This window comes from Scyliorhinus canicula, chromosome 7 (assembly GCF_902713615.1).
Source record: "Scyliorhinus canicula chromosome 7, sScyCan1.1, whole genome shotgun sequence".
Taxonomy (NCBI): domain Eukaryota; kingdom Metazoa; phylum Chordata; class Chondrichthyes; order Carcharhiniformes; family Scyliorhinidae; genus Scyliorhinus; species Scyliorhinus canicula.
Window position 1 is genome coordinate 179,000,635 of NC_052152.1, and position 13,164 is coordinate 179,013,798.

A 13,164-nucleotide genomic window follows, 5' to 3' on the forward strand; every position below is an offset into this window, starting at 1 on the left:
AAATAAAGTATACTTTTAAGTGTGCTTAATTTAAGGAGTGTGTGCCTGGAAGGGTAAAACCTGTAGTTAGATTCATGCTGGACAAAGGTGTTTGTATGTTTGGGGGTTGGTTTAGTTCCAACTGTGTTTAGAGATGGTTACAGTGTGAATAATAAATAAAAGGCAAAAGCATGTGGGTGTTGCTTAGCAATTTGGGGCTTGCAAGGTATTGAAGCATTTAAATTTGAGTTTAGCTAATTTGATTGTAGTTGGGGATAGAGAGAGAGAGAGAAGGCTGCTCTCACAGCTCTGCTGGAAACAAGTGGTTTAAAAGGCTAGAGAGGGAACATCTCTCTCAGCTTTGCTAGAAGAAAAGCCATACCATGGAGTATTAGTTAAGAAACCAAGTGCAGTGATCTGAAGAGCAGCTAGTTAAGGAACCTAGAGAAATGAAGAGACATTTCCAAGAAGTGTGAAGTTAAATGTACTAGAACAGAGCATTGTTCAGTAACGGCAAACAGAGCTGAGAAGGCTGATGCAACAGAAAGATATCTGGAGAGATTTTCAGATTTCTGGGATATTATTACAGCCTGTGAAATGCGAGTTAAAATAACTGGAAAACGGTGGCTAGATCTCATTGTTTGTGTAAAAGCATTTAAGACAAAGGAAATTTAAAAAGGGGTGATGTAAAATCCTGCACAGGATTCAACATTAAAAGCGGAATGGGAACTTTGGTTTAAAGTATCATTTGGAAAACATGGTCTGGATTTCAGAACCGCTAAGGTAAAACATCATTATCAAAGATTTTCAAGCGTGTTGGGAGTGGAGTTTGGAAAGTCGCATGTGATCATTATTATATTCTGAGGAGGCATCCATTCATTACACATTCAGAGTGTAGAATGTATTTATCTCCAGTCATCTGGCATGCTTAAAGGGCCTTTGTGTTAATGCGGCCATTGTAGATGAAGATGTAATTTGTAATCCATGTTGAGCCTAAAACCTGTGTTTTAAAACGGTTAAGCTATAATATAATTATCCAATAATCATTATTAGTGTCACAAGTAGGCTTACACTAACACTGCAATGAAGTTACTGTGAAAATCCCTTAAATGCCACACAACGGTTTTTGTTCGGGTACAATGAGGGAGAATTCAGAATGTCCAATTCACCTAACAGCACATCTTTAGGGACTTGTGGGAGGAAACAGGAGCACCCGGAAGAAACCCACGCAGACACGGGGAGAACGTGCAGACTCCGCACAGACAGTGACCTAAGCCGAAATGGAGCTGTGAAGCAAGTGCTAACCACTGTGCTACCATGCCACCCAAACTAAGGCGGAGTAAGGAGTACTTTATAATAATCCTACTTTTCATGTTTAATAAATGTTTCTTCTTGTTGCTAAAACTAATTAGCGGTCCTGTGACTCCACATTTTCTTTAAAAAAGTAAACGCTATGGTCTTTATGAGTCAGGTTTCTATTGCGGAATCTTCCTGTCCAGTTATACCATCAACTGGGATCGTATCAAGGGTCGGTCAGTTAGGTTTTAAAAGGGGAGAGAGGAATTGCAAATCATAGAGCCAAAACTGCTGAGGACTGGCTGCCAATGACTGTGTGTGTATGTCTGTTTTTAATCGGTGATTATTGGAAGTCACGCATGACAGAGATAATAAATAATACTTGGCATGGAACAAGAAAGAGTTTTGGATGAGTTGGAGTTTACACACTGTAGATGTGGGAGTTGGCCAGGACGGCATTGAAATTGCAGAGCCTGAAGGTGAAACAGGCATGGCTTAGAGATGAAGGAGCGGGGCTGAACCAGGACAGAAGTAGGCAAAAGGAATAGGCAGATTGTAACTGTGACGAACAGGATATGAGAACAGCTCAGCCAAGGTAGCAAACAGTCTGATTTAAACTTAAGAAATGGACAGGAAATAAGATCAGAGTCGGGTACAAATCTCAAGTCTACTATGCCATTTCTCTGTACGCACTGCATGCCTCTACACAATAAAATCTGTTGATCTCGGTCTTCAAAGCTTTAATCGAACCTGTATCCACAGCCTTGTGGGAGAGAGTTCTGCATTTTCATTGCCCTTTATGTGAAACAGTGCTTCTGAACTTTGCTCCTGAATGGCCTATCACTAACATTAAGATTGTAGCCTCTTGTATGGAACCATACTCTCACTTTCCCCACACCCAATAGAGGATTAGCTTCTCTGTTTCTACTTTTATCAAATTGGTTTATTTTTTAATTATATCAATATGATCACCGCTCACTAAATCCAGGAGAGTGAATCCAAACCAAGCTTTTACAACCTGGTCTCACAATTCAACAGTTTTATCCCTGGTTTTATTTTGGTAAAAGTTTGCTTTCCCCTTTGTTGGGCCAATTTATACTTCTGGAAGTTCAGTGCCCAGAAATGAAAGTAATACTCCATCTGAGATCAGGCCAATGCTTTGTACAAATGAAGCATTTTGTTCTTTATTGTGAAGGCTCATAATGAGAGGAGATTGCCGAGAGAGGAGAAATAATACAACAGGATTATGGAGTTTTGGGGCTTCAGTTTCCCCGATACTTGATTAAAGGAACCTGCAGCTTATGTAAAGCTGGACATCAGTTGAGCTGCCTCAGCTTTCAGGTTGAGAAGTGGTGGAGCAGTAGAGTTGATGGCATTTACATACCTGTGGAAGCTTAACCCATCTTTGGGTGTTTTCATCACAGGGAGAATGCAAGATGGAATATAGAAGGGGTCTAAAGAGAAATCCTTGGGAAACTCCAAACGCTACTGTTGGGACAGCAAAGCAACCCATTAATGAAGTTTGTGGCACTGTCATTATTTGCTTCCAATAGGATTTATAGCCAAAGAGAGTTGAAAAATGGAAGATTGTGTGGTCCACAGTATCAAAGTTTACAGAGGTAAATGGGACTGAGGAGGGATAATGTACCATAGTTAGAGAGGATGTATGTAATTTGTGACTTTTGTTGGGGCTGTTTCAGCACTGTGGCAGGGGACAGAAGCCTGACTGAAGAGATTAATAAATAAACATACAAATTGAGAGGCGTAGGCCCTTCGAGCCTGCTCTGCTATTCAATAAGCTCATGGCTGATCTGATTGTATCCTCCCGCCTACCCTAAATGTCTTTTCATCCCCTTGTTTACCGAGAATCTATATACCTGTGCCTTAAAAACATTCAAAGATTCTGTTTCCACCACCTTTGGAGGAACAGGTTTCCAAAGACTCATTACCCTCCGAAAAAAATTCTCATCTCATCTCGATCTTAAAATGGGTGATCCATTATTTTTTAAACAGTGGTCTTTAGTTCTACATTCTCCCAGTCGAGGAAGCATCCTTTCCACATCCACTCTGTTAAGATCCCTCAGGATCTTAAATGTGTCAATCAATCAATTTGCCTCCAATGGATACAAGCCTAGCCTGTCCAACCTTTCCTCATCAGGCAGCCTGCTGGCACAGTGGTTAGCACTGCTGCCTTACAGCGGCAGGAACCTGTGTTCAATTCCAGGCTTAAATGACTGCATGGAGTTTGCATGTTTTCCCTGTGTCTGTGTGGGTTTCCTCTGCGTGCTCTGGGCTCCTACCACAGTCCAAAGGTGTGCCGGTTAAGTGGATTAAGTGATGTGTGGGTTTACGGGGATAGTGTAGGGGCGGGCCTAGGTAGAATGCTCTTTTGGAAGGTCGGTGCAGACTTGATAGACTGAATGGCTTCCTTTCGCACTGTAAGGATTCTATGGAAAGGTAACCTGCCCATTCCTTAGTCCAATAAACCATATCTGAACTGCTTCTAACTCGTATACATCCTCCCTTAATTAAGGGAACCAATACTGTACACAGTACTCCAAATGTGGTCTCACCAGTGTTCTGTATAAACTGATGCATAACCCCCAGGCTTTTGTATTCAATTCCCCTCATAATAAATAATAACATTCTATTTGCTTTCCTAATGCCTTTTGTGATTCATTGACTCAGACAGACAGGTCTATCTGCATCTCAAGAGCTCTGCAATCTCTTACCGTTTAGATAATATGCTTTTTTATTCCTCTTGCCAAAATATCCAATTTCATATTATTCTCCATTTGCTGGATTTTTGACTGCTCGCTTATGTCCCTTTGTAACCTCCTTATATCCTCTTCACAACGCACTTTCCTACCCATGTTTGTCTCATCAACTAATTTAGCAATCATACCTTCTGTCCCTTGATCAGTCATTTATATAAATTCTAAAAAGTTCAGACCTGCACTGCTCCCTGTTGCACACCACTAATTACATCCTGACAACCAGAAAAAAGACAACTTTTTTTTTAATTTTTAAAAATAAATTTAGATTTTGACCCAGTGACAGTTAAGGAACGGTAATATATTTCCAAATAAAGATGGTGAATGGCTTGGAGGGAAACTTCCAGGTGCTGGTGTTCTAATGTATCTACTGCCCTTGTCTTCCTGGGTGGTAGCGGTCATAGGTTTGGAAGGTGCTGTCTAAGAAGCCTACAGTGCATCTTGTAACTGGTACACAGAACTGTCAATGTGCGTCGGTGGTGGAGGGAGTGAATGTTTGTGGATGGGGTGCCAATCAGGTAGACTGCTTTATCCAGATGGAGTCAAGCTTCCAGAGTGTTGTTGAAGCTGCACTTATCCAGGCAAGTGAAGAGTATTCCATCACACTCTTGACTTATGCCGTGTAGATTATGGACAGGTTTTGGGGAGTCAGAAGACAAGTTATTCACTGCAGGACTCTTAGATGTGGCCTCTTTTTTTAAATCACAGTATTTCTATGGCTGGTCCAGTTCAGCTTGTGGTTAATTGTAATCCCCAGGATGTTGATAGCAGGGAATTTAGCAATGGTAATGCCACTGAATGCCAAAGGGCTTTTTCCTGTGGCCCTGCAAATGTTTCCCCATCAGATAACTATCTAATTCCCTCCAGTTAATTTATTTTGAAATATTTGTTTTACAAATAACCAATTTTTATTTAAAGAGAGTAAGAAAGCTTAATTATTCATATGCATATGTCCTATCCTTCGAAACAGACAGAGCATCTCCAGGCACTGCATCTTTGTCAAATTTAACAAAAACATAGGGGACAGAAGTTCTTTGGTGCTTTGTCCATGGCAACACCTAAACCAGAGTTGGCCTGCCAATTAACCAATCAGTCCTCTTTTCTCATGCAGAATAAATTGTTTCTCCCTTGTTTATTATTTGATATTCTTGCATCTGTTCTGATGAGTGCAAAATGAAAAGCTTTGGAAGCATGACTATTTTTTATTAGCTATGTTATGTTGTAAGTTGCTCGTGGATATTAGCTGTGGCTCCTACAAATATGAACAGACAAACTGGTTGTTGGGTTATGAGGTACATCTTTGTAATTTGCATCACTGTAAACAAATGCTCATAGACGTGTGTAAAGTTCCACTTCTATTCTTCGTCCCCTGGGTTTCTTGAATTGCGACAACTGATGGTAGAGAATGGAGCTGACTGGCATTTCAGTTAGCAACTGCACGCCTGCATTAGCTGTAAAGATTCCAAGATCACCTGAAAGCTGAGATCCCATTTTCAAATCTCAGAGACAGGGAGTTTTTGTCAAGGCTCGGACAAGAGAGGAACTAACATTGATAATACTGTCTGTAAACTGCCTTTCATCACTACCACCATTATTTGATTTCTCAGTAATGGATACTTACATATTGTTATACAATCATTAGGATATTTTTGTGTAACCAAAGCGTTTGTTACTATGTTTTATTTTTTGGATTACTTTCTCTCTCTTAAAAATATTAAAGACAACTGCACAGTCTACAATTTCTAATTCTAACTCCCAATACTACACTACTGAATCCTTACTCTCTGTTGTGCTGTTCCGTCTCTCCTTCTTATAACACCAAGGTAATTTTACGTGGCACCAATGTCATCATTTAAAAAATTATTTTCAACTGACATGTTCTCCTGCCCTTGACCTATGCCACCTTAGAAATAACCCCGCTGTGAATTTTGCATCTCAGTATCACCTGGCATGAGAGCAGAAGCAAAAAACATTTATTATTAAATAGTATTATATTGAATGTTGCCATTCTGGTTTGACATAATTTTAGTGTATATTCTATGTGACTAACAGATACAAGACAAGAAGTGGAGTTTCAAGACATTGATCTGAATAAAGCCCAATATTTTTGTGATATGATACACTGTTGACTATTCAGTATGGCTTCTTATTGGAATCAATGCTGGATTCCTAGTCAATGCATTATGCACAATTTGAAAAGCACATGTTTCAAGTCTCTTTTGTTTTGACACAATGAGTGCCAGGAAATAATTTGATGTTTCATTTGTAACGATAGCCAAACAGCATATTATATCCTTGCTGTATTGCGTGACATCACTTTATGCAGGAAATCACTGGAGCAGGCAATGGTCAGAAGTGGAGTGGTCTTTAGCAGATGGCTTGCAAGAATCCTCATTAAGCCTGAAGGAGGTGTAGATACTTATGTTAACCCTTTGAGGACTGCAGTGGCATTGCTGCAACATTCTTAAAAAATTAGTGACGTTTGAAGGAATTCAAAAAATACACCAAGTATCGTTAGTGCTTGAAAATATTACAATTAAGTTTTGGAATTTGTTTACAATATCGCTTTCAAAACCATTCCAAAAGCTAAAGAAGATGTACAATTAGCATAGAAAGTTGCGTCCTCAAAGGATTAAATACATTTGATAAACAGGTTTTAGGGCACTTTTCCCATTCAGCTTCCCATACCTGAGAAGTTTATACTTGGACACAAAGGCTTTAGTGCACTCCGGGTGTGAGCACGTGTAGGGCCTCTCTCCTGTGTGAGAGTATGAATGGACTTTAAGTTTGTCAACACTGCTGAAGAATGCTCCGCAGATCAGGCACTCAAGGGTTCTCCTTGGCTTTGACTCCTTCCCTTTCCATTTGGCTTCTAAAACCTTCTGCGTATCTTCCTTCTGTTTTGTTATTGTGATTTGACTTAGGTCATCAGTGGCAACAGCTGCCATTGCAGCCTTACCGGCCAAGTCCCTAGAAAAATGGGGCTTTACCCACCTTCTCGCTACCAAGTGTATTTCCTGTGTTTTCAGTCTGTGTATTATGATCACTTCCAGTTGATAGATACCTGGTGCATCCAGAGTTTAAGGCTGCTTCAGCAATATGGGAGGAGTAGAGAAATTTTAGGCCTAAAAGTCAAATTAAATACAAAGATTAACATTCCTAAACATGAACATCATTATATCTGTGTACCTTCATTTATTAACCATCTTTGGGTGAGCTTTGTATGACCAAAGATAATGCAAAATGTTCAGGTTCCCGTTTTATTTGCAAGAAGAAACATATTGTTTACCAAATGCAATTTCATACAAAATTAAAAATATGTAGATCTGAGCCGGAAAATCATACTGTTCCACAAATACAGGTACATGCACGCTAGACTTTGTAGCTCATCAAGAACATACAGCAGAGGTTGAATTGGTCACACACGACTTTGAGAGCCAATATACTCTGTCCAGAAATTTTAGGAATTGGTTCCTTTATGTGTAATGAGCAAAACCACGCTGAAATATCAGAAAGAGGACAGGTACGCGTCTGTCCACAGGGGGAAACTAAAATATCAGACAAGTAACATAAGAGCAAGTCAACTTGTTCTACCTTTTTAGCATTGCAGATAGTTACACTAGCATAGTGATACTGCAAGCAGCTTGATTGTACACTGCTATTTGCATAACTTTTTGGTTGGAAAGCTTTTAGTTTAAAAACCGTGGAAACTCCCTTAACATAAAATAGTGAAATGATAAAGACATGAGGAGTACACTGGAAAGTCAAATAATTTCATCTAAAATAATCATGTTCTAATTTTTGAGAAATGAAATATTATTCTTTTGACAAAATTGTTGTAACAGTATGTTAAGGATAAAATACTCCACTAGTAAAATTGAAGCTGTTGCAAAATAATGAACGAAAGGCATTAAACATCTTTCTACTAATAGAATCACGCGTGTAGAAGGAGGCTATTTGGCCCATCGAGTCGGTAACGACCCTCCGAAAAAGCGCTCTTCCTAGGCCCACTCCCCCACCCTATCCCTGTAAGCCCCATGCACTGATCATTGGTACCCAATAAATCTGCACATCTTTGGACACGAAGGGGCAACACAGTATGGCCAATCCACCTAACCGGCACATCTTTGGACTGTGAGAGGAAACTGGAGAAAATCCACGCAGACACAGGAGAACGTGAAGACTGGGATCAAGTCTTCCCAGATTAGCCCACAATATTTGGCCCCCATATAATCCAGGCAAACAATCCAGTACTTGAGGAAGTGCTGTTTTTTCAAAGATGTCAGCTTTTAGGTGAGACATAAGGCACTGTTGACTCTGATGGCTAAGGTGCAACGTCACTATTCAAAGAAAAGCAGAAGGTTCACCTGGTATCCTGGTTAACATCCTCAACCAACACCACAAAAACACGTCAACTGATCACCTATCACATTGTTGTTGATGGAATTTATTTAGTTGGCACTGCATTTGCCTAGCAAACCCTCATTGCACTTCATAGGAACCAAGTTCATGCAAAGTGTTTAAAGAGATTAAGGAATTATAGAAACTCCTTCCACAAATATTCTATCCCTCCACCATCAATGAACAGTGGCTGCAGTGTGTACCATCTACAAAATGCACTGCAGTAACTCGCCAAGGTTTCTTAGGCAGTACTGTCCAATCCCAACCACTACCATCTAGAAGGACAAGAGCAGCAGATACCTGGGAATCCCACCACCTGGAGGCTCCCCTACAAGCAACTCACCACCCTGACTTGGAAATGTATCACCGTTTCTTCACCATCACTGGGTCAAAGTCCTGGAACTCCCTCCCTAACAGCACTGTGGGTGTACCTACACCTCAGGGACTGCAGCGGCTCAAGGCAGCTCACTAACACCTTCTGAAGGGCAACCAAGGATGGGCAATAAATGTTGGCCACACACTTATGTATATCTATGTCAACCTGGCTACTCTATAAAATTATTGTATTTTTTTTTAAGTGGAGCAAGGCTTAACCCTGACTAGCCATGACTCATACCAGAGGAATTTTGAACCTTCAGACAAGCATCAGAGACTTAATATTTCTTTTAAAATATGCTGATGCCCCTTCCTGGAGCTGCACAAACATATTCCTCAAGAAGAACTCTGGCCACCGGTGATGGTTTTACTGCAAAAGACAAAAGGGACCCTGGCTCAGGATTCCAGATCTACATACAGCACGTTGGCGCAGTGGATAAGCCCTGCTGCCTCACGGCACCAAGGTCCCAGGTTCGATCCCAGCTCTGGGTCACTGTCCGTGTGGAGTTTGCACATTCTCCCCGTGTTTGCGTGGGTCTCGCCTCCACAACCCAAAGATGTGCAGGCCAGGTGGATTCCCCCTTAATTGGAAAAAAAGAATTGGGTACTCAAAATGTATTTTTTTTTAAAAAGGATTCCAGTCCTAGAAAAATACATCCTTTGTTAAACACCCAGGAGAAGTGGGAGGCATGTCGCATGACTTCCCCCAAGCTTCCAGAACCTGTAATATTGCCACGTGGAACTGAACTCAGAGTCAATCTTTGACCTCAGAAGAGAAGAACTCCAGGCAAGCAGCCTATCTCAGTCCACCGTTTTACCATCGAGCAGATAGCAGCACAAAGAGCTCTGTTCAGGCGACTGAAACATTGGAACTTCTGTATTTGTGCCTTCAAGACCAAATTAACCCTACATTCCTTCTCCATCGGGGAAGACCTCACTTTTGGACTGACAGATCACCTTGCAACAGTCAGCTTGATACCCTCTCAAGGACTACGTTGGCCTTTTCATTCTGGAATCACATAAACCACATGATTTCTATTGTGGTCTTGCCCTGTTCCCCTTTCTTTCCTCCCTCTTTTATTGTAGGAGTGCAAAAGGGATAGATATCACAAAACACCTTTTCCGTTTTGTGTGAGAAATAAATTTGACCATATTTCAAGCTTGGAACACTCCAAACTGGTGGGGTGGGGTAAATTTGCTGCCACTTATAACGGCACCGGGGGGGGGTTTAGGAAATCAGAAAACAAAATCACCTTTCTGTTTACAGATAGGTAGTGAGAGGAGAAATCAGGGCTGTTTAAATTTATCCCCCTCCTCTCTGTAACACTGGCATTTAATAATAATAATTGCTTATTGTCACAAGTAGACTTTGATGAAGTTACTGTGAAAAGCCCCTAGTTGCCACATTCTGGCTCCTGTTCGGGGAGGCTGGTACGGGAATTGAACCCGCACTGCTGGCCTTGTTCTGCATTACAAGGCAGCTGTTTAGCCCACAGTGCTAAACCAACACCTTAACATAAATTGACATTTAGTGTTAATTTATGAGATATTGTGTTGTGTAAAAAGTTCAAGAATTTTTCACCTGAACCGCTCACTAAAACATTGATCTTGCGCTAATGGGAAAATTACAAACTGATAAAAATGTGTTTGTTGCTGCCGTCAACATGAGCTACGGCATCAACTTCAGTGCAAAGTTAAAACTGTGAAAAATTTTGTCTTCCTTTTTTGTAAAAAAGTTCAAATGTGGCTTCTCTTTTTTAACTCCTCATCTTTTTTTTTAAAAAACACTAATCTTTAGACTAACAGCAAACCTGCTACAAGGGCACCGTCGCTATCACTATGCAATTGGCTGCTAGGAAGTGAGGATGACTTCAGCTGAATTAGCTTTCAAGGTTCTTGTAATCTTCCTTCCTTGCCTGCGCCAGCTCTTTGCTGGAGCTCTGCAATTCTGTTACACTGTCCCCTTCAAGTAGTATTTGTTTAATTATTTGCTGAGTGTTACAATTAACTTTGCTTCCAACACTCTTTTCCGACAGTGCATTCCAGATCATAATGACTCACTATGGGAAGCAATTCTTTGCATCGCCTTTTAGCCAATGACAAAAAAAAATCTGCGTCCTCTGGTTACCAATACTTCTGCGAGGTAAATTGGTTTCTCTTTATTTACTCTGTTCAGATCATCCATGGTTTTGAACACCTTTGCTATTCTTCTTTTAACCTGCTCTGCGTGAAGATCAGCACCTCCAGCTTCTCTAACCTATCCAGGTAGCTGAAGCTCCTCGCCCCGGTCCCATTCCTGCAAAATCTTTTCTGCTCCCATGCCAGTGGGGCCTCTCCTTCATTGATCAAGACGAAACTGAAAAAAACCCATGGGAACAATTTGAGGCGGCAATACAAACGGCAACAATTTGTCAATGGGAAACAATCTTTTTTTTACGATTGTTTTCTTGAGTGTCTGAATGTTTATCTAATCACATTTACCAAGCCTTAACATATTGGCTTTAAAATAGGACAACCATTCTCTCTTGGTTGAGAGTACAAGTTCTGAGATTTATGCTTGTGCAAATCATTAATCAAGTATTAAGAGTAATTTTTACAGCGCACAAGGAAATTGCTCTCATTATGGTGTCAAAGGCAGCAGCTAATACAGCATTTTATTAATCATGAACAGATCCCCTATGACATTGTTCATTGGTAGCCTGGAGTACATTTGCAATATTTCACTGTTAACCAGATCTGCCCGTTTAAGGTTGCTGCCCAGATATTCCCTATTGGGAATCCAGGTGAGATTAACTCAAGGTCAGTAAGTTATTAATAGGTTTCAAGCTCTGGCTGAAAGAAATGTGGCTTTCTTTCTTTACATCAAGTGAGAGAATGTGCCGATTTATAAGTTTAGGAACTTCAAGCCATTCAGCATATGGATAAAAGTTACAAGTTAATGTTAAGGAAACATTATGTGAGTTCATGCAGACGCCAAGTAAGAGGGTGCAGATATTCGTTCTCTGGAAAGTTTTACTTTAAGAGCACCCCCCACCCCGGGTCAAAATTCAAATTAAGTGTATTTATTTTGCAATCTGGGCAAACTCATCAGAGGTGATGGCACAGTCTCCAGTCAAGAGGGAGTGGCCTTGGAAGTCCTCAACACCGCCTCCAGAGATTGCATGACATTAGGTGAAATATGACGAGAAAACCTCTGGATTTGAACCCACCACAAGCTGATGGATCGATATCCCTCCACATCGAACATCACTTGGAGGAAGCAATGAGGGCATAGAATGCACTCTGGATAGGAAACTTTGTCCATTACAAGAGTGGCCCGATAGTATCACGAATGACTGAGTTGACCAAATCCTGAAGGGTATGCAACAAGACCTTGACAATATTCAAGTTTGGACTGATTGCGGCAAACCACATTTGTGCCACCAAGTGTCAGAAAATCACCATCTCCATGGAGAGAGAGAGAGAATCTTACCATTTCCCTTCGATCTGTAACAGCATCACTGAATTCCATCAGCATCAACACGGAGCAAAAGCTTAACTGGACTAGTCATATAAATACTGGGGCTACATGGGTAGGTCAGGGGCTGGGAATTCTGGGTGGGTAATTCACTTCCTGTCCACCTTCTACAAGGCACAAGTCAGGAGCGTGATGGAATACTCTCCACTTGACTGAGTGCAGCTCCTCGAAGTTTGACGCTATCCAGGACAAAGCGATCTGTTTAACTGGCACCCAAAATAAACTTGGAATTTGTCTCAAACTCTGCTGCCTTTGTCCCGTTCATCCATTAACCCTGTGCTTCCATCCATATTGGCTCCCAGTCCGGAAATGCCTACATTTTAAAATCCTTATTGTTAAGTCCTTACACTGCTTCGCCCACTTCTTATCCCTGCAACCAATATTCTCTGCAAGCTGTGTGGTTGCACCTTAAAGCTCTCATGCAGTCTGTGCACAATTCAGCCCCTTCACGCTATCGCATGTTCACAGGTCATGCACAAAATGTAAATTGCCTACACCCTTGAATAGATCACCTGCACACGCCAAATAAATTAGAAAGAATGATGCCTGTAACCTCATTCAACCATATCATGCTTAGTGCAGAAGGAGGCCATTCGGCCCATTGAGTCAGCACCGACCCTCTTAAGCCCTCACTTCCACCCTATCCCCATAACCCCACTGAACCTTTTTGGACACCAAGGGCAATTTGGCATGGCCAATCCACCTGCACATCTTTGGATTGTGGGAGGAAACCGGGGCACCCGGAGGACACCCATGCAGACACAGGGAGAACGTGCAGACTTCGCACAGACAGCGACCCAGCGGGGAACCGAACCTGGGACG

General features: G+C 41.3%; 1 protein-coding gene across 4 annotated transcripts in view; it reads right to left on the reverse strand.

Moving 5' to 3' along the window:
* plagl2 (pleiomorphic adenoma gene-like 2) overlaps positions 1-13,164 on the reverse strand; it is a 162,687-nt gene that overhangs the window by 23,418 nt on the left and 126,105 nt on the right. For 2 of the 4 annotated variants that reach the window (XM_038803384.1, XM_038803385.1), the window contains exon 4: positions 6,738-7,174. The exons of 1 other annotated variant lie outside the window; for it this stretch is intronic. In XM_038803384.1, coding sequence (XP_038659312.1) covers positions 6,738-6,997 — 260 coding nt within the window. In that variant the 5' untranslated portion in view covers positions 6,998-7,174. The remainder of the gene's footprint in view (positions 1-6,737; positions 7,175-13,164) is intronic. One more of the 4 variants, XM_038803386.1, reaches the window with a different exon arrangement.